Source organism: Acanthochromis polyacanthus, chromosome 12, assembly GCF_021347895.1.
Source record: "Acanthochromis polyacanthus isolate Apoly-LR-REF ecotype Palm Island chromosome 12, KAUST_Apoly_ChrSc, whole genome shotgun sequence".
Taxonomy (NCBI): domain Eukaryota; kingdom Metazoa; phylum Chordata; class Actinopteri; family Pomacentridae; genus Acanthochromis; species Acanthochromis polyacanthus.
In genome coordinates this window covers 18642262-18663858 of record NC_067124.1, presented here as the reverse complement: position 1 = coordinate 18663858, position 21597 = coordinate 18642262, and the positions used below count along the sequence as shown (strand labels likewise).

The following is a 21597-nucleotide window of genomic DNA, read 5'->3' as shown; positions in this document are numbered from 1 at the left end:
TCTGAAAAGCAGGGAAAAAATCTGCCGGTGTGTACATCTTTGTGTGTCTGCCTGTGTGTGTTCGGTGCACCTCACAGCCAAATCACGGCACAGGCAGGCAGCCTTTTCAACAGAGAGGGAAGAGGAGCGGAGCAGATCAAACACAAGCCAACTAATCACAGATGCCGGCTAATTAGTGCAGTCCTCAAAGGGGAACCAGGAATGTGTGATGATTCCCCCTTATGAATTTCCCAATGACACTGTGCCACATGCCACCATGAGTGCTCGCCGGTCACAGAGAAGGGAGATCAGGGAGGCTAAAGTGCAAAGAGAGACACCTCTAGCCTTGTTGTAATCTTATCACCAGAGAGCACGGGGGCAAAGTGGCGCTCGATATCTCTTATCATTATTTCAGTATGCGCACACAACACACAAAAATACCCTCACATTCACCAAAACATTTTATCTCAGCATCCCCAAATTAGACTGCATGTAACGTTTCCCATTAAGGGATTTCTGGAGCGATTAAATCCCAAGCGAGCTGATAGTCCAGCTTCCAGAGCTGAGCGCAGGTTGACGTTTCTGTGCGTAAGCTCTGGGTGCTGATTAGCCGGCAGATCTGCCACACTGATCCCAGATTTCCCCCCAAGATCAGAGGCAACCAATTACACATGTGACACGCGCATGCACGTTTATGCACACGCTCTCAAACGCGTCCTGCCACGCCGACGCATCCCCAAGCCCGTCTAGAATCTGATTTTTTGAGGCTTAAGTCATCACAGCGGTGCGACCTCTCTCTACCCCTTTCTTCCTTTACTAATACCAGACGAGAGGATGCTCAGTTCACCAGTCGAGAGATAGCAGATGAACAGTGAGAGAGCAAATAAAGAATGCAATAAGCCTGAAGAAATGGAGGCCACTGAGGGGACTTAGTCTAAATACAATTCACTCTTTAAGTGCCTAAGTCCCATTCTCATCTCTGTACATCACAACATCAAGTCAAACATAGACATTCCTACTGTAGCTCAGGGCCTGGCTTTCAACAACTGCATCACTGGGAGGATAAACAACAACAGAAAGTTATGCTCACACTGAAACACATACTCACATTTTACCAGATTTATGGAGGAGCAGTACCCTCCCTTTGCCCTCTTCAAAACCGCCATCAGTGGCTGAAATTTGTTTCACATGATTACAGTGTGACAGTTGGCATTCATGTGGTAAACAAATACAGAGATTCCAGACTGATTGTTATGACAAAAACCCTAACACGCTTTGAACATTAACAGCTGCATCAGGACGGTTGGAAAGTGAAACGAATTGGCGAGTCTGGACAGAAAAGACAACAGACAGCAAAGAATACAATTAAACTCGCCAATTTACGGATGAACGGCGCCGCGGCAGAGAAACGAAAAGAAATGCAGATAAATAAGAACACGAGAGACATCGGAGGGGAGCCAGAGAGAGATATGGGGGGGGGGGGGGGGGGGGGGGGGGGTTGGTGGGTGCCGCTGTAACAGCTGCTGAGTATCACATCTGTTCCAAGTGGAGTCATCAGCAAACAGACAGACTGGAACCGACCCACGGAGGCAAGCCCCGGGGAGAGAGAGGGATGGACACAGGAAGAGTGGAGTGGAATGTTGGTGAGACAGTACAATGAGAAGATGAGATGAGACATTAAAGTAAGAGGGTGGGAAAAGATCAACATGAAGAGAACAGTGCACAGAATCAGAGAGCTTTAGCAACTTGTTACTTTACCCCAAATGACGGTGATGGATTAGGGTGGGGCACTTGTTAGACAGCTTTGCATGGAGCAGGAAACTTCAATCACTTGCTGTCTTTTACCTTCTCCTTTTTTACCCGCCCTTCTAACCCCGTCCCTGACATCCCTCCGCCATCTCTCTCCCTCCCTCTCGCCTTCTGTCTAAGCGAGACTGACAGAACAAGAGAAGTCTGTGAGAGTAAAGATGAAAGGCCCATGAGGGAGGTGTGTGTGTGTGTGTGTGCATGTATTGAATGAATGAACTCTCTTATCGCTCATCCCTACTTTGGTGCAGTCCCTCCCTAACACAGAAGCAAATTCTAAAAAAAAAAAAAAGTCATACATGACACACAGCAGGGATTGAATGGAGGTCACATTAAAGCTGCATGTTTGCGTGTGCATGTGGCTCTCGTGTTTATTTACGTTCACACCATGTTCCCATGTTAGAAAATGAGACACATTTAACATCGCTGGAACAAGGCTGCCACAGCATGAATATCATCTAATGCCTTGTTTCATGTCCTGTAGTGTGCACCTTCAGCCTGCGGAGAAGCACCCTGAGGAGAGGTAGAGACCCTGAGAAGTACACATTGTTCATTCATGATAGCAGCCACTGGCAGTGAGGGCAACCCCATAGCAGAGTAAGCGATGTCATTTGGCAGCAAATGAAGGGGAAAGAGCAAAGCAGTTTCTGCATCTCTCTGAGGTCTCAGAGCTAGCTCTAACGTTAAGCTAGTCTGGGCGCGGGACAAAGCTTAGTTTGTGTTCGTGTCTCTGCATGGTGAAATAAACATCGCTGCTGCTTCAGAGTTTCCTTTAGCTCGCCGTCTCTTTTTCTCTTATCTTCCCCTACTCCTTTATCACCCCCGCTGCCTAAAAGAACAATCTACCAGCACAGCATGTGCTTTCAAAATATTTATTCACTCAGTATTGGCTGAATGCAAAGGCCATTCTTTCATCCTCTCTCATGTCAAACATTTAAACAAACCATGCATCCACATGTACGTGCTGACTGCACCTGCTTTGAACCGCACTTTCAACTCTACACCGTGCAAGCACGTACACACTTGATGACTGCAGGGATTCGTCCCTTCCTTAACCTTCCATCTGGTTTGTGCCTTGCACTGATCTTGAAGACAGTTAAAAAAAAATAAGTGCAGAAGCAACAGTAGTCACTCCACTTCGCCTGCAGCAGGGAGTGCATTTCTGCTGCTCACAACCCTCTGCTTCAATACCCCCAACACTGTCTTGACACCATTTCTGTGCAGCTTTCCTCATCTGCCCCTCTTGCGCTCTCTATCTCTGTCTGTCACCTTATATTCTCCCCTTGGCCCTCCTTAATCTCCTTCTCATTGCATCTCCTCTGCTAAGCAATTTGCAAAACAGCTTTTCGAACTAATCCGACATTTTCTGTTTTTGGAGAGCAAACTCAAATATAAGTTCATTAACAATCAAGAGCTGAAATCAGTTGCTTTGTTGCCAAAGCACCGGCTGTCTGTGGCTCCTCAAACACTGCCATGTTTGAAAACCAAACCACAAAGAAATGATCAGAGATGATGATGAAATACAAACAAAGACCCAGAATTATGTCTATGATGTCGCTGCATGTTATGTTTGTTTTTATTGTGTTGCATTTTAGGTGCTAAAAATAGATGCGAATAAATGGAGAGTCAGAAAAAGTCTGGGTGCCCCAAATAATGGCATGTTCCCTGGCTACATACTGTTTTCAGGTGATTGTTCAAGAATTCCTGTATGCTTGCACATGCTAACAAATACTAAGCTACTATCACAGAAATATGTTGCATTCAGTGTTCTGTCTTGCAGGTCTACGGTATTTCCTGACATATTTGCAGCCTTCGCACTCTTCTTCTCTCTGATAGAGGATGTGGTCCACGGGGTGCACCTGTGTCTCATTACTGGCACTGATGGTTCAGTAACAGGGACCTCTTTTCCATCTCCATTGTGCTCTCGTTCTTTTTCTCCCTTAAGCTACTGCCAACATACATTTACCTCCAACAGCATGCCTACACTGATCTGCTACCCTTGCTCATCCCACCGCATGAATTCACAGCATCTCTGCAGCCCCTTTTCTCCTGTTGCTTCTGCCATTACAGAGTCAGCACAAATGGAGTTTGTCAACGGATAGGCGACCTAATGATTTGGTGCTCGGCTGACCCATTCTGTCAATTTGTCAGGAAGTGCTGCAAGCAGTCTTTTACTCATACAGGGCATTTTACATTTTTACCACACATTCCGCTCTCAGCATTGTTCAAATTTGTTGCAACTCCCTTATTTTCACTATAATAGTTACATCTTAGGTTTTAACTAATGATTATCTTTATTATCATATATTTTCTAACTAATCTTGATAAACTATAACCACTAACATCCCAACCCATTTGGTGAACGTTTTGAAGGAACATCTCATGAAAAGATATGTAGCACTATTTTACACTGAAGTTATACAAGGAAAAATAATGGGGTCATTGTTTATTTACTATTCAGCAATGTATTCCACATACTGTTGCTAAGACACTCTTGACTCCACACTACTGTCTGCTCAGCTGTGATATGTGTTCTGCTGCATGTGCTGCAGACAGTGCTGAGAGCGTTGTAAGCGATGGAGTCAGAGTTGCTCTGCTTGAGAAACTACGTATAGGATTACACAGTTTTATTTGCTTCAACCACATTTTTGCATTACATTTTTCTGCTATAAATAGGGCTATAAATCGAATTAATTAAATTAATTCGCCTTTTTAAAACCTGACTATTTGAAAATTTGCCAAATCGTAAAATCGAGGCAAGCTTAAATATATAACAATACAGATTCTTCTTCTGCCTTTCACGACTTGTGCACTGGCGTTTGCTTCCACCTCTCATCTCCTTCCGCCAAAACACTCACACCCCCGTCATGGCGGACAGAACAGCTGACGAAGAGTTGGTCGCAAGAAAAGGGCCTCATGTAACATCGATTATATGGAAGTGGTTCGGCTTTGACAAGACTGACACAGAGCAAACTAGTCATGTGCAAGGTTTGCAAAAGTACTGTGAAAACGAAGAGTAGCAGCACAACTAACCTCTTTCAGCACCTCCGGCAGAGGCATCCTAAAGAATGGGAAGAGTGCTCACAGCTACGGGAGAGCGGCATGGCTAGCACTAGCCATAGCAAACAGACCGCAAAGAAACAACAAAAATCGATTAAAATCGTAATTGTGCAAGATGACTAAAAAAAATTTTAAAAAAAAAAATAAATCGAGATTTTATTTTTTGGCCATATCGCCCAGCCCTAGCTCTAAACAAATTTTAAAAACACTAACAAAAAAAAATGAATCTGCACATATCAGACAACGCTGAATCTGTGATAAGACAATATCAGCTGATAATATCTATGAATTGGTATATGTACTTTGCAAAAGCTGCCCAAAGTCTTGCATTTGCACATTTAGTTTAGTTATTTTCTATTTTATAAGCTCATAGCACTGTCTGTTGTCTAACTAGGCTGCATTTACGGCTTTGCACTTCAAAATTAATTTCATTTGACGTGAGGTGTCCAAACATTTACAGATAACTGTAGATTAAGCTTTACTTCACAACAGTTTATCACCTCAGCCACAGTACGGCTGGAAAACTTTAAACGGCATGTTCTGTAATATCTCAGGTTGACCTGTATCTGGTGTAATGAAATATGACACAATGGACAGCAGCACTGCTGGACTCCAAAGCCAGTCTGTTCATTCCAACTGTTACCGTATATACAGCGATAGTACAGAAATAAAAAAAATACATTTTTGTAAGTGTTATCTATCGAGGCTCTTCAGGTTCGCTATGTTTCTGTCACAGCAAGTGTGATATTTAAAAAAGATTCCAAAGAAGCATTAACTCTACATTACAAATTCTAAGCAGCTTCAAAATAATGTAAATCAATACATGACATATATACATGCAGAAAATGTCAAAAAAAATTTAAAAAGAAACACCAGTATTTAGCTATAAATTTAAGCTAATGACTTCCACAGACATCCAGTCTCATTCCTAATTTAGTCAGTCAGACCTAACTGTGGCATAATATATTATAGCCAATACTGTGTTCTTTTAAGGCCAATTAACCCCAGTGTCGGCATTAAAATATCAAGCACATTCATTACACTTCACAAATGAATGTAATACTGAGATTATATGAGTCTTAAAACCAACTACTGTGTAAGAAGTCCAACATTATAACTTGCTCCAGAGTCTAAAGTCTTCTCAAGATGAGTGGAGAGTATGGAGTGGTTATAAGCATTAGAAGATCAGGACAGACTCCCTCCTACACCACGCATATTAATTCTTCTAATGTACCTAAGCTCAGCTTGTCACACAGTGACACTGCATAATTATGTCATCTAAAAGGGACGAGCTTTTTAAAGGGTAGGCCTGTGGTGCGGCAGAGTGCCTCAGTCGATGCAATGTTCTATGTTGTAAAATGTCAATATACATCTAAAAAGATTTACTTTTATCTGGTTAGGAATGAAAACTATAAGAAATCAACAGATACTAAAAGCATATCAGTGGGGAGAGGCATTCTGAGTCATCTTGTTATAGGTGGCAAGTCCTCAATGGAGGGAGTTTTTTACAGAAACAAACCAGCCAATTCCGTAAGCGTCACTCTGAGTGACAAGAGCGTTAATCAAACGCCCAGATCCCCTCACCCATGGCCTCTCGACATCCATCAGTCCATCATGACAGCCATATTTCAATTTCTCTCTCTATATAAATAAACAAACATCAGAATGATGAGGGGAGGAGCAAAGAAAAAAAGGGTAGGAGGAGAGGAAATCAAAGTAGAGCATTCAAACCCAAAACAAGCAGGTCCTCTATGAACCCAAGTCAGGTTCAGAGAGGAAAGGAAGAAGCGATGAAGTGAGCGGGGGGGGGGGGGGGGGGGGGGGCAGGAAGCAACCTCACAATGGGCTGAGGTGATGGGGGTTGATACAGGAGAGAGAGTCATCTGGAAGGAATGGGGAGAAGAGATAAATTGGAAGGGAGGGGAACTGACTGGTACATGAGCAACAGCTAGCAGTAAACTAGCATACACAGAAAACATCTATGGAGACCTGTGTGTCAACAGTAAAGACTGGAATAGAAAGGGAGACAGTTGAGGAACAAGAGAGATAAACCAATGAACAAGAGAAAGTTGGTAGTTGGAGCCTGAGGGACTGCTATTTTAAACCAGAACAATTGAGAATGCTTGTGTTAGTTTACACAAGCAGAGGAACCACATCCTTTCCTCACCTCACCCCTCATCTTCCCGAGGCTGTGTCTATTAAAATGTGTGTTTAAATGGTGAGTGCTACTGCTCTAATCATGGCTGGCATCACAGCACATTCCCTCTCCACTTCTCCCTTGTTACCTTCCCCCCGAGCATCCAGCCTTCTTCTGTCGGTCAGACCCTGTGCACGCTCACACACATGCACACGCACACACACACAGACACTTTCTCTCTCGCTCTCTCTAGCATGTACCCTGCTTGACTGTGCATTGCCAGAGTCAAATTCATGAATCAGTGGTGCACGAATCAGCCGTGGGCTTGTTGCAGGAAGAGGAAAGTGGTAAGGGAGGAAAAGGACATAAGTAAGTGGTTAAAGTGTTTCCTTTAAAAGCCTTTAAAAAAAAAGGGATAGGGTGGATTCAGGAGACGGCTCCCAGCAACATAAGGGAGGGAGCGCACACCCAGAAGGCTTCAGTGACAAGTAGTATTCAACAGAGAATGTACTCCCCCTCCTCTCTCACTCCCACCCTTCCAGCTCTTCCCATAAAGGCAGAGCTACGAAGCCAAAACAGCAAGCAGGAGTAACGAGGCAGTCCATGATAGGTGCACGCGCATGGTGACCAGCAAATATCTAGCACACAAATGCCCTTCCAGAAACATTTCAGGGCCTCGTGCACAAAGAAAACTTGTTAAATAAGGCTCCACAGTGGTGCATCCAGACAACAAAAAAGCCCCTCCATCAACTTCCATTTCAAGAGAAACTGCCCAATTATCTCTTGTTACACAGACACTTTTCCTCTAGGGCCACCGCTGAAAGGCAGGTCTGTCCATTGATACAGGTGTGGTGCAGAGGGAGTGAGGGGAGGGGATGGAGTACAATACAGGGCCTTTTCAATGGTCTCCCTTGGTTCACCTGGATTATGGGGAATGGAGGGGGAGGTCGTCTGAAGGGAGGAAGGAGGAGGAGGGTCTCTGAGCTCGGCTGAGAACAATAGTGTCTCTGTGTTCAGCAACACCAAGTGCATCATTCTGTCTAGCAGAAGCCAGCTGACCGCCTGGACTAAAAACAACATCACGGTCGTCACGGTTAAATGTTCAACTCTTCTTGTGCAAATGCATGTTTAAGACACAATTAGAATGTACTGCAGGATCCACCAAGATTTCCAGCTCAAAGCAAAATGTGTCCTCTATTCAAAAACAAGTAGTTTGGAGATTATAGAGACACTAAAAATATGAAACCAAAGACAATGATCTATTTTTATTGCTGCAGCATTTTCCTCATATTTGGTTATTGTCAGTGATCACCGGCAATGATCACTTAGTCTTTGATTAGAAACTGGCACAATTCTACAAATCCCACAGCGATGTTTTCATTACTTTTTCATTACGTTTTTCCTCATCAGCAGCTGGGCAAAACCCAATCATATTTAACATACACTGATGTAAGACAAGCAGAAAACATTTAGAAAACAGATACCTGCAAATATTTATGATTTGTTCTTGCAAAGACAGTCTAAGTATTATGATCAAAACCTGTTGCTCTTTAATTTTCTGAAGAATGATTGATCGTTTCACCTTTACTGGATTGTGAAGGGTTAAAATAAGACTTCTAGTTCGACAGTAATCTTCAGACATCTTTGGACAGCATACGCTCGGTTCTATGGACACTTCTGTCATTGCTATGGTCAGTGATGTTCTGGCAGCCTCTGGCAAAATCTTCACTTTTCACACTGGGAATTAATTCTTTAAATGTAATCCAATTGTAACTTCAGTGTGAGTTTCTTGTTAGATGGGCCAAGCTACATTACCAGCCTAGTCACTGCCTGCAGGGGACATGAATGTATGACAGAACCTCATAGCAGAGGACTGGACATTGTCAGTCTAATTCCAGCACTGCACGACAAGTTAGCACTGCTGAAATGAAATAAGATCCTGCATCTGCTTCCATTTCCACCCATTCTTACGACTTGAAAAGCTCACGAGCTCACTTGACTTTGCTGTGTCCCTTCCCCTGCTCTGTCCTCTGTACAGTAACCAAGTGATTCAACCATAAAATCAGCCCAACATGAGTACTGTGTCTGCGTGTTTGCAATGTCTACCCTGTTTGTGCTGTGTGTTTTTGTGTAAAGAGGTGGTGGGTGAGGGTCATTCTGCAGCCTGGGCAAGGAAGATTGAGGGAGAGGAGGGTGAGATAATCAGGGAATGGGTGAGGCAGGGTGAAACACTGCGAAAGCGTCACAGCAACTTAACCTTCAAAAATGCCCACCGGGGTGGAGTGGGCGGAGGTGTTCTCGGCCATTAGAAGCAACGGAGGATGTGGGAAGTGTAAGAGACAGGGCGAATGATTGATGCGTAGGGGTAGGGGATGTTAAAGAGGTAGAAGAGAAAAGTAGAGCAAGGGACAGAGAGGGTAAATAAGAGAACAAAGAAAGAAAGCAGCAAAGGCAGTTTGGACAGGATTTAAGAGAAACTCTAGGGCTGACATAGGTTGAACAGACAACTGGGAAATTGGACAATGGAACAGAGAGAGGAAGAACGCTACAGAAGAGAAGGAGAAAGACAAAGTGCGTACGAGAACAGAGGAAAGTCACAGGCATTCCAATTACTGATAGAGGAACAATGGGTTGATGACTGAGAAACAAAGCAAAGGAGAGCAAAAGAGGATGAGAGGAGGAAAAGAGAGACAATAAGACACAGCAGTTTACCGAGCAGATGGATCAATTATGCAGACCAAATTACAGACAGGAGGAAGTTGGTGCATTACGAGAGGACGAAAACAGGAAAGACGGAAAGAAAGAATGAATCAAGTTGGAGGAGTGGAAGTAAAGACATGAATGCAACAGGAAAAGAGTGGCAAAGAGGGGCAAGAGGCCAATTAGAGAGCAGGCAATCAGTTGAGCAGATGAATGAGACAAATCACTTCAACGGAGGAGGACCTGCTCCCCCTAAAAAGCCACACCAAATAAACCCTGGCACATCCTGTTGACAAAACACCGGGCTGATAACTGAATAAACCTGCTGCCTCCTCTTGACCTTAGCGTGCCGTTTTCTTCAGGGGATTATTTAAATGCTGCTGCCTTTTCAAGGCTATGGGTACTAATGACAACGTTGCTTGGCAGCAAATTATGAAACCAACAAGTCAAACAATAGATATCAGTGGCAAAAGAAAATTGTAGGAATGCAACAGCACTACTTGTCTTGCAGAACACAAGAACACTCCCCACACGCCTTCGCAAAAACAAAACAAGTTGTGTATTATATCAACAAGGGTGTAACCAGTTTCGTTTTTTTTACATTTCTGAGATCACATCTGTGTAAAAATACCACATTGTCAAACCACAGCATGCAGTTTAACCTGTTGCTTACTTAAAGCTTCCGGGATCGTAGGAAAGCCAACTGAATTAAAAGCATTTGATTTGCAGAAGGATTTTGAGGAGCATAACTCTTGATCCAGCTCCCAGAACCCTGACAAGACCCTGTCACAGCAAATTCAATTTCCTACTGTGGCCATCCTGTCCACTGGCTCTGATAAGTATGAATTGGACATGACCTTGTCAAAGTCAGATGTGATGAAGATGCAGCAGGTCTGCGCTTGTGCGTTTTCGTCGTCGTGTGTAAAGGTGTGCCGATAGGTAACAACATGGACAAAATGGCTGGAATGTTGCTCAAAACACACGCTGATAAAAAGGAACAAAAGAAGCAACGTTTTACAAGCTGGGGCCAGAAAGGACACAGGAAGGGACTAGCAGAGGAAGAGAAAAGAGAGATGTTGCATAGGTGCAATCATGTCAACAGAGGCAGTTCTAAATGTTTCAATATCACATAAGGGCACTGCATCATCCATCATTCAATACCAGATCAATAGCGCAAACCACCTTCCACCTCGCAAGCTACATTTAGACACATTAAGGTGACTGCTAATGAGCAGCTGTGTGCGTGTGTGTGCGTGGTAGGGAGAGGGCGAGGAGGACACCGTCAAGGGCCTCATTGCTTAGTTGCACAGAGATCTGCTGAGTACACTATGAAGAGGATTTCAGAAATAAAAGAAAGTGACAGAGACTGAAGAAAGAAAAGAACAATGACAGAAAAGGGTACAGGCCAGGTAACAGTGATAAAAAGAGAAAGGCTACTGAAAGCAGTCCTTTACTATCTACGACTGAAGGCTCTTTGGATGGTAAATGCATGTGTAATGCTTTAAGAAAGGGAGAGGAGGGGGGAGGGAGGTGCGACTAAATTACAAATGAGCTGATAATTCTTGGCATCGCTAGTTCACTCCCTCGCACAATTTTTTGAAATCCTCCTTCAGCCCCTTTGCCAAGAAGCTGCAACGAGGAATTTGAAATGTCGTCATCCTCAACCCCCCACGTACTACTCTGTCTTTGCGGCTCCTCTTCTGCGATTTTAATACAGCAGGGTCACAGAGACACCCATCTCCCAAGTGCACTCAATTAAGGGGATTTTATTTTAGAATTTGGCTGCCTTTCAATGGATCTTCAATTAGAATTATGGCCCATTCTCCACATTGGCTGACCTGGAATAGTTCTGACCTGTATCTCCCAAAATGCCATCGGAGGTTTTACAGGAAAATGCAAATCTGGCAGAAGATCTCTTGACTAATGCTGTGGAAGTGTATGTGTGTGGCATTCTTTATGGTATTGTATGCAAGAGTCTGGCATGCTACTCTAATAGCAAATGGCGGTCTTTAAACTCTCCATTATCTAGAAACATGCGGTGGTGGGAAAACATTGTAGAACGGCCTCTTGCAGTGAACTCTTATCAGTGTGTGAGCTAAGGCCCACAGATTTGATGCAGATAACAGTTTAACCCAACACCACTGCCAAGAATGTCACTGACACTCCAGCACAGTCGTCTTTCTGGAAGCCCCTCAGTTGCCCAATTCATATTAATAACATTTGGCATCAATTCTAACAGGAGGATTTCTGCTCATTTCACTCTGGATCAGATGGGACTGACTCCAGCAGTCTGGAAACCCCTTGAGCCAAACACAAACATTCCAGTATGAGGCTCTCAGTGACCCCGACACGGGCGGACATTCACCCAGCGTGTGCATGTAGGCGACGGGTAGGGAGGAAATACCAAAATGAATCAACTCTGTCACAATCTCGACTCTCGTTACAGGAAAACCACTAACATTATTACAAGTTGCAGGAAAACATCACTTAGGATGGATAATTAAATGAGCACGGAGTGGGGGGGGTCTCAGATCTCATGTCTGCAGAAGGTAACAGGGCTGCTGATGAGGAGGATATACTTCATTTCCTTAAAGAACAAATAACACATGCACTGTCATTCTGCAATATGCCGCCCCCGCCTTATTATTGGAATGTCATCTGACTTACAGTGCAGTCTGATGATACTGCACTTATTCATCACCAGCTGTCTTTGCATGTGTGTGGGTGTCTGTGTGTCATTAATTGAGGGCCAGTACATGGTTTAAAATGTAAGAAGATGCAGTGACTTGTGCTCATTGACCTCTCACTCTCTTCAGATCCATTCATCCGGTCTAATAGCATTTGCCAAGTCAACAATAAACCTAATGGATTTGGTTTTGTTCCTGGTCATTAGTAATGAGGAGTCTACAGAGCAAGTAATTACACTGAAACTAATTGATCAAAACATCTAAATAAGTGTAGAATATTGGGGATCAGCATTCATTTATTCAATAACGGCTCTGTGTAAATTATTTAAGAATGAAAAGTGCCTCCTGCTAAAATAAAACGCTAAATAATTGCAACATGTTTTCCATACATATGTTTAAAAGTTTTCCATTTGTCATTAGGTTGTTGTTAGATGAGAGGTATATCATTTCAGCCACTAAATATTGCTACCAAGCTGAAATGTCTTTTTTCTAATAGCATACCTACGGTGGCCGACAGGGGCAAACACGCTGCAAACCGCAAAAGCGCTGCAAACACAGAAATGATCCAAAACCAAAAACTCTCAAATGCATGAAACACATGCAAGCAAAAAAAATGCTGCAAGAGAAACATGCTGCAATCACAGAAACGACGCAGAAGCAAAGACTTACAAAATCACAAAACAGATGCAAACGAAAAACGCTGCAAACATTTAAAAACACACAAACTCCCAGCAAGAGAAAAACGCTGCAAATTCAATCCACAACATAAGTGCGCTGCTCTTCGATAATATTGTATAAAAATAATATTGTATAAAAGATGCCAGCCAAGTAAAACAAGATGCTAAAACTAAATGAAAATGTACCTTTTCACACTAAAAAATATCAGACACTTTCACTTTTTTCTTCTTCTGCTTCTCCTTCTTCGTGTCTGGTGCACTTCCTCTTGCGGTTGTTCTGGGGGTTTGTGTGTGTTTTTATATATTTTAAGCATTTTTCATTTGCATCCATTTTGTGGTTTTGCAAGTCTGCTTCTGCGTCTTTTCTGTGATTGCAGCATGTTTCTCTTGCAGCATTTTTTTTTCTTGCATGTGTTTCATGCGTTTGTGAGTTTTTGGTTTTGGATCATTTCTGTGTTTGCAGCGCTTTTGCGGTTTGCAGCGTGTTTGCCCCTGTCGGCCACCGTACATACCTGGTTAAATAACCAGTTAAAACATAAAGCCATCTACCTTTGGTGAAATAGCAGATATTTCCTTCAATCATTTTAAAATTTTGTTGCTCAAAATGAATGGGGCCCACACGCACTTGCATGACTCCATTAAGTGATCATTTTAAGCACACATTTGTGTCTAAATCCCCAAACTATTAATGCTGACTATACAAGGGAGGAGGAAGTTATTAGAATATATGAATATTTATACATATTCTTATTATTAATGTCACATACTTTAAACAGAGACACCTTAGTACATGTACATAGCACATAATACATCCAAAACAAGACCTTCTTACACACAGAGATACACACACGACCTTTTCAAAATCCTTCTGACATTTACAACGCTGGTGCAAAGGGGCGAGGACAGCTCATTTACATAATAGTAGGGCCAAACCATGACACCCATTAAGACAGAAAAAAAACAAAAACAATCCATGACTGAAACCCCAATAATATTAATGAGATACCGAAGACCTACTTTTTCTTTCTTTTATTATTAGTTCGAAAAAAATAACATCCTCTCATGATATATTCCTCTTCACAGACAGAGTAGAGCTCTTTCTCTCTTGTGATGATGAATGGTTCCAGGCTTGGCAGGAATACAGTTGTTCACACCATGTGGAGGAAAAGAGTTCGAGCTAATAGTTTGAGCTATTGCACTCAAAGGACTGCCAAAAGAAACATCAGTACATTAGAGTCACTGAGTATCTACACCAAGTATGTGTGTGGGAGGGCAGGGTGAGGGCAGCTAATGCAGCAATGGCTTTTGAAAATGATTGAAATTTCAGAGCATTATCATGAGTTGTATTAGCTGATATCACTGCAGGATAAAAAAAAATAAATATTCAAATGAGGGTCATACAGCTCTGGCTGGGAAATCCTACAGCCACGGTGACAAACCATGGGCAGGTCACGTGTGCTTTATTTTCCTGTCTGTCTGCATGTTGTTTCTGTCATAAACAGCACTGCCTTGCATCCAAAGAGGGAGGGGGAGGAGGTGGTCACTTAAACAAAAGCACTGGACAGGAGACAATGAAAGACAGCAGAAAAAAAGAACAAGAACAAGGCCCCTATATGTAAGCAGCAGGAGAGGTGGGGGAGGGACAGAGGCTGGCGGGAGAGCGGGAGGCTTCAAGTGGGGGAGAGAGAGAGAGAGGGGAGGTGGGGTGTAGCCTGTCTAAATCAGTTACTGCCTGTTGAGTTTTCCCAGCCAATCCAAAAACTGTGCCACAACCCCGCGCAAAGCAGCAGGCTGCTGAAAAGCCACCTGTTTCCTCAAAATTGAGGAAAGCCATGAGAAACTTGCTTTGCAAATAAAGTAGCTTCGCTGGATACTTCTAGACATACAAATAAAAACATCGGATTATTTGTGAACAGAGAAGGAAGCATCTTGCTTCAACCCTAACCCTGCAAACAACCAACAACACCCTGCACACATGCAGCTTACTCAGCCATAAAGACAATGCCGCTATAGCCTTATCCCACCCCCAACAACTAAAACTCCGCCTCATGTAAGCCCACTTACAATAAGAACATCTCCATGGTAATGGGCCAAGCCTTTCTGACCCACATCTATTGTCCCTCACAACCTCGCGTGATTAAAATAAATAGGTTTTTTTGTGCATACACACTCGCAGTGCTGTGAAAAAGCATTTTTACAGAAATCTTCTATTTTTGTTTGTCACATTTTAACGTTCCAGATCATCAAACAAATATTTATTGAATATTAGACAGCGATAACCTAGAAAAAACAACTGCAGTTCGTTAAAGATTTATTGAAACCCTGTATTACCCTTGGGGAAAAAGTCATTGCGCCTCGAAAGCCAATAACCGGTTGGTCCACCCTTGGAAGCAACAACTGCAGTTAAACGTTTGTGATAGCTTGTGATTAGGAGGGATTCTGGTCCACTCTTCTCTGCAGAATAGTTTTAATTCTGTCACACTCAATGGTTTTCGAGCATGAACTGCCCTTTTAAGGTCTTGCCACAGCATCTCATTTGCATTCAAGTCTGGACTTTGACTCGGACACTTCGAAACCTTACTTTTGTTCTTTTTGAGTCTTTCAGAGGTGAACCTGCCTTGGGTCATTGTCATGTTGCATAATCCATTAGCACTTAAGCTTTAGGTCATGAATTGATGGTGGTTATTCTTCAGGAGGATATTCTGATCGAGAGCAGAATTCATGGCTCCATCAAACATGACAAGTCATTCAGGCCCTGTGGAAGCAAAGCAGCCCCAAACGATCACACTAAAACCACCACGTTTCACTGCTGGTGATGTTCTTCTAGTGGAATGCAGCATTAGCCTCACGCCAGATGTAACGGGAAGTTCCACCTTTGACTCATCAGTCCACAGGCTGTTATTGTAAAAGTCTTGGGGCTCACCCAGATATTTTGTAGCAAATGCCAGATGAGCTTTTATGTTCTTTTAGGTCAGCAGTAGTTTGCACCTTGAAACTATGGATGTGATTTTCACCCAGAGTCTTCCTTATTGTAGAATCAAGTAGACCAACCTTAACTGAGGCCAGTGAGACCTGCAGACCTTTTGTTCGCCTTCATTTTTTGTGACATTATGGATTATAAAAATCAACGCGCTCTTGAAGAAAGCTTCCCAGAGTCTAGGCAATGGCTTTGTGACCCTTTCCGGACCGATAAATGTCAATGGTTTGTTCTTCAATCTATTCAAAATGTGGCATCATGTGCTGCTTTTTGAGACCGTGTAGCCTACTTCACAGCTTGATGATCTAAAACATATAACCCTTTGACGTGGAACATGGGTCAAAAATGACCCAAATTGCATGGAAAATGGATATCTCCTGACCCACACTGTGCATCAAAGGGTTAAATGAGACAAATATGCAAAAATAGAAGATATCTGCCAGTACTTTTTCACCACATGGGAGATATGTAAATATAGCTGTCAACAAAAGTTGAAGTTAAAGACCATGCATGTCATGGCAGTCTTGAATTATTCCTAAAACTCTTTATTTTCTATGAATGAATGACTGCAAAAAACAATCATGCACTTTGATTTTTGTAAATGTATTACAGATCTTCTGGAAAGATGAAGTCAAATTATACAGACAGCAACTTCAATTATCAGGTTTGGAGCTGTAGAAAGACATGCTAATCAGATTTTCTTAGTGGCATTGCCTCTTAACTTCTTATGAGTGTCTCTTCTCTGAGCCAATTTAAAGAAGGCCCATTTGATCCACTTATCAGACTCAGTCACAAACATAACGGGGAAAGTCTAAGAAACTCAGCACAGATTTGAAAAAGCATTCCACTGACTTGAACAAGCCATTAAACTATAGATCCCAAAATCATCTGTGCAAACAATTGTTTGGAAGCACAGTTGTGTCACTGCCATGATCAGACAGAAAATGTGAGCTATCACCTGTTTCCGAGAGATAGTTGGTCAGAATAGTCAAGAGTCAACCAAAAATAACCAAAACGCAGGTCAGCAATGAATTAGAAGCTGCTGGTAAATAGGTGTGGTTGTCGACAGTCAAATGTATTGTATATCGCCATGGGTGTAGAGGCTACCATGCAAGAAGAAAGCTGATCACATGGACAAAGAAAAGGCCTTCTGCATAAAAAAATGAATTCATCTGTGATTTAATGAAACAAAAATTTAGTTGTTTGGTCACAAGTACCAGAAATATGTTTGGTAGAGAGAAGGTGAGCCCTTTCACCCCAATACAACATACGTAGGTGTCTTTCTGCATGGAGTTTGCATGTTCTCCCTGTGCATGTGTGAGATTTCTCCAGGTACTCCAGCTTCCTCCCACAGTCCAAATATATGCTGAGGTTAATTGATTACTCTAAATTGCCCGTAGGTGTGAATGAGACTGTGAGTGTTTGTCTATATATGTAGCCCAAGCATAGTGATGGTAGTATGATACTCTGGGACTGCTTTGGTGCCAGTGTAAACTGGTGCTTTACATTAAAAAAAAAAAAAAAAGGAGCCATAAAGAAGAATTAACTCCACATTCTACAGAAAAGCCTAAAATCGTCAGCGAGAAGGTCGGCTCTTGGATGCAGTTCAGTGTCCCAACAAGACAGTGAAAACAAACATCCATCAAAGGGGCAAAAAAAGGCCAAATCTGGCTAAAATTAAAGTTTTAGACTAGCCTCCCCCAAATCCCTACTTTAACCCCATCAAAATCCTGTGAAATGTGTTGAAGAAACAAGTCAGTGTCAGAAATCCAACAAATATAGTTAAACTGCACCAATTCTGTCAAGAGGAGTGATCACAGATACAATGAGAAGCTTTCCAGAAACTTGTCCAAATGCGTTAGCTAAGGTGAAAAATGCCATTTAAACAAATATTTACATTACTGTGTGTATATTTTTGACCAGCAGACTTTGTCATGTTTCCAGAACAACTATAACAAATCCACAAAAGAGTCAAAATGCATGGTTTTACTCATGACAATGACGCATGTGTGTCGGTAATTCCATCATAGAAAACGTATAAACCTTAATTAAAAACCCATCAAACTCTGTATTGTATTTTTCCATGACAGGTAGGCCATATTACTGCACAGAATTAGTACACTTCTTGTACTCTCAGACTCAGGAGGGAAGATGGAGGTAAGTGGTTGCTGTCAAGCCTTGAGAGGAAAAGGCAAAGTAAAAATGCAAAGTAGACAAGTGGAAAGTTTCAGTCCCACTGCAGTTGCAGCATAAGTTGCATAGCTTAACTAATGGAGGTCAGAGGCTCACTTTAAAAAAAATGGCTTAAATAAACGAAAACTAAAAGCAGTGTTTTGCTTGTACTGGCTAAGCCTTGCATTCGTACTTGCTCATAAATATGTAAACATTTTTGTTTTCCCTTACTTTTCCTCCCTCCCCTAAGAAAACGTCATGATCTGTACGATGAAATTGGACACAGAAAAGGGCCCACTGCATGAATAAGTCAAAACAGTGACTGTGCTGATGAGCTGTTATTAAAACACCACCATAATCACCGACATTACTGCTCCGGACTGAACATTTATACTGTATGTAGCTGTGCCAGGGCGACAGATCTAGTCCTACATTCTTGCCCCAATTACAGCACAAAACAAATAGCTGGCCTAGCGAAAGAAGACGAGAAAATGTTGCACTGGTTTCATGCCACACACATTCATATGGTAATAGGTTAACTGCATTCCTGGGATATCGCCTCTCATTTTTGGGCCTGTGGCTGCAGTACCAGAGGATACCTGAGCAAGTGGACTGGAAAACACCTGAATAATTGAACAGGTGTAAACAGGTTTGGCAGAGAGGAGGCGTGGTCTGTGACGCCGTTTCAAGTAATACTCTTACACATTCGATTTCAGCAAATTAACAAAGAAGTGACTCACTGACTAAAAACGGCACTTGGAAAAGCTGACATGTTTGAACAATTTGTCATCAGTACAAAAGATAAAGTTGCTTTCTGTTAGCCTCTCTGTACATTAACCCTCCTGTTAGGTTTGTTTCTCAGGAGCAGCAACAAAATCCCAATAAACACAGTTTATCCCATTGTTAACTCCACTACCAACCATTCCAATCAATATTCAGTGTAATTGTGTTTTTTATTCCTCACAGATCATTATTCAGTGGAGATAATTCACTGGTTAATCATAAAAAAGTACATGTTTAAACCTTTTTTAAAGTACATTGGAAAGACCTACATATAAAATACAAGAGTTTGACATGACATTGACTTTTTTTTAAATTTTATTTTACTTTTTTTTTTTTTTTTTTGCTTTTTATAAAGTGATAAATAAACACCAGATAACTCTTCTGCTCAGGGTCAATATGTGAAATTAACCATTTTAATTTTGTATGTTAGTTACAATTCTCAAGGCAAGCAGAAGTTTCATATCCACCAGATACTTTAACAGTTTTTTTGTATTTTTTAACTTCAAAATGGATCAGTTTAACCCGCAACATAGCAGAAGGGTTAAAAAACCCATTTTTTGTCAACTGAACTGTAACTAATCGATGCTGATGTGCTGATAGAGGTAAGAAGAAAAAAGAAGTGGGGCGCCGAGAAGGAGATGGATGGCTTTAGGGAAAACAGTATGAAGGACAGAGTTAAGCAGTGACCAAAAGAGAGGAGACTATGAATGTGAGAAGACACTGCAAAACACCTTTCTCCACAGAGCCACACCTTAGTAGGAAACTAAACATGGCGTTGAGTCACCGACCGAAACTCAGGTCAAAGATTATGCAGCCACATCAAGCCCGAAAACTCGGAAGTAATCAGGAAAAGACGGAGGCATTAGTTTGGCTATCTTATCTGACGTCTGCAATCGAAACTCTTATTAATTTGGAGGATTTGAGCTGAAAAGCAGGCCAACACAACGCGCTAGGAAATCACCTGCCGGATTTTCGCTCTCCTGTCACTGCCCCGACAGGTAGCTACTAGTCAGGTTTAAATTAGTCCTCTGCTCAATTATTAAAGCTCGGTGATTACATGGCAGGCTGCTCGCATTTGGGTGGACACTGTTAAGTTTTCACAAGTGATCGTTTCTTACCGTGTATCACAAATATCGACGCAATCAAGCAGAGCGGTCCGATCATTTTTGTGCAGTCAGACCAATTTCGGGCGTCACGTCTCGCCATGGTTTGATTACGGTCCTCTGTGGGAGCAGGCACGCAGTCTGTCCGAAATTAATGTGAAATAGAAAGAAAAAACCTTCAGATGTGGGTCAGTTTCGTTGTAATATCTCACTCATTTAAAAAAAAAGAAAAAAAAACTTGTTTGGCTTCTAGACAGACCAGGTGTCCGACAGAGGTTTTGGTTGGAAGTGTCCCTCGCTGAGAATTGAAGGTGGAGTGTGCTAAAAAATGACAGAAATCCTTGTTAGTTCGTCCGGGCGGCGCACAGGTGAATATTTCCGTCAGCTGCTCTCAGGACGAGCCGCTCCGCTCCTCTCTGATCCAACAACTACTGCCTTCAGTCTGAGCGCGCTGGGGTCCGGCTGTGACTGACTGGTGATGTCATCAGGCTGGGAGGGAGGCGTCACATCGCTGCTGCCCAAAAACCAATTAGGACCAGCAGCGGCCGGCCGGGCGGGGGGGCGGGGGGGCGGGGGGGGAGAGGGGGGCGGCTCAGGAACAACTTGTTGAAAAAGCTCAGAGGAACTCTCATTGGAAAACGCAACTCTGCACCTCGATAGCATCTGAGCTGTGAGCCAGGTTTTAACCCTCCCGTTGCCCTCATTTACGGGCAACAAAAAATATTGTTTCCTTGTCTGAAAAATTTCAAAAATTCAGCAAAAAAAATCCCCAAATTTAAAAAAAAATTGAAAAACCTTCCAATAATTCCTTAAAAGTCTCCCTTAAAAATTTTATTTAAAAAAAATCCCCCATTTGCCAAGAAAATTCTTGTAAATATTTTCAAAAAATTAGTAAAAATCTTCAAAAAAAATCCTAAAAATATATAAAGTGATTACATATAAAACTTCTGATATTTTCTTTAAGAACATTCACTCAGAAAATCAACCAAAATGCAGCGAACATCGCTGGATTTTGTTTGATTTTTTGTGAATGTTCTTAAGAAACATTTTTAACATTTCTTCTTTTCCATCAAAAAAAAGAAGAAATAAATACTGGCTCAAGCAGCAGCAGAAGTGCGAACATTAATTTCTTACAAGTCATTGTCAACATAACAGCATTTTACTAATGTTCAGTGTTAAATTCAACTTAGTTTTCTTTTATCAGTAATTGACAACTGTAATATTTTTATTTATTTATTGTATTATTCACTCTATTTGTGTCATTGCATTTTTTCCATTGTATTTAGTATATTTCATTGTATTTTAAATGCCTGACCAGGTACAAAGACTGCAAATTAGCTTAAGCTAGACGTCTTACATGCATCGCTTTTTCCTTTTTTTGTGGCAGTGTTGTATGTATTGTCCCTGCCAAATAAACATTCAAATAAAAAAGTTCAAAAATTTTCCAAAAATGTTGAAAATGTGGACATCAGAAGTTTCACTGTGCCAGCTCCTACAGTCTGAAAGAGCTCTAAAA

General features: G+C 42.0%; 1 protein-coding gene across 3 annotated transcripts in view; it reads right to left on the bottom strand.

The window, feature by feature from the left end:
• The window catches only part of si:ch73-22o12.1 (poliovirus receptor homolog), an 84264-nt gene extending 63707 nt beyond the window's left edge, over positions 1-20557 (bottom strand). Inside the window, exons 1-2 of one of the 3 annotated variants that reach the window (XM_022210862.2) lie at positions 20341-20555; positions 20097-20222 (exon numbers count right to left, since the gene is read on the bottom strand). In XM_022210862.2, the coding sequence (XP_022066554.2) occupies positions 20097-20184 (88 nt within the window). In that variant the 5' untranslated portion in view covers positions 20185-20222; positions 20341-20555. Of the gene's footprint in view, positions 1-20096 lie in introns of all 3 variants that reach the window. The other 2 variants (XM_022210863.2, XM_051957398.1) reach the window with 2 other exon arrangements.
• Positions 20558-21597: the final 1040 nt, after the last annotated feature.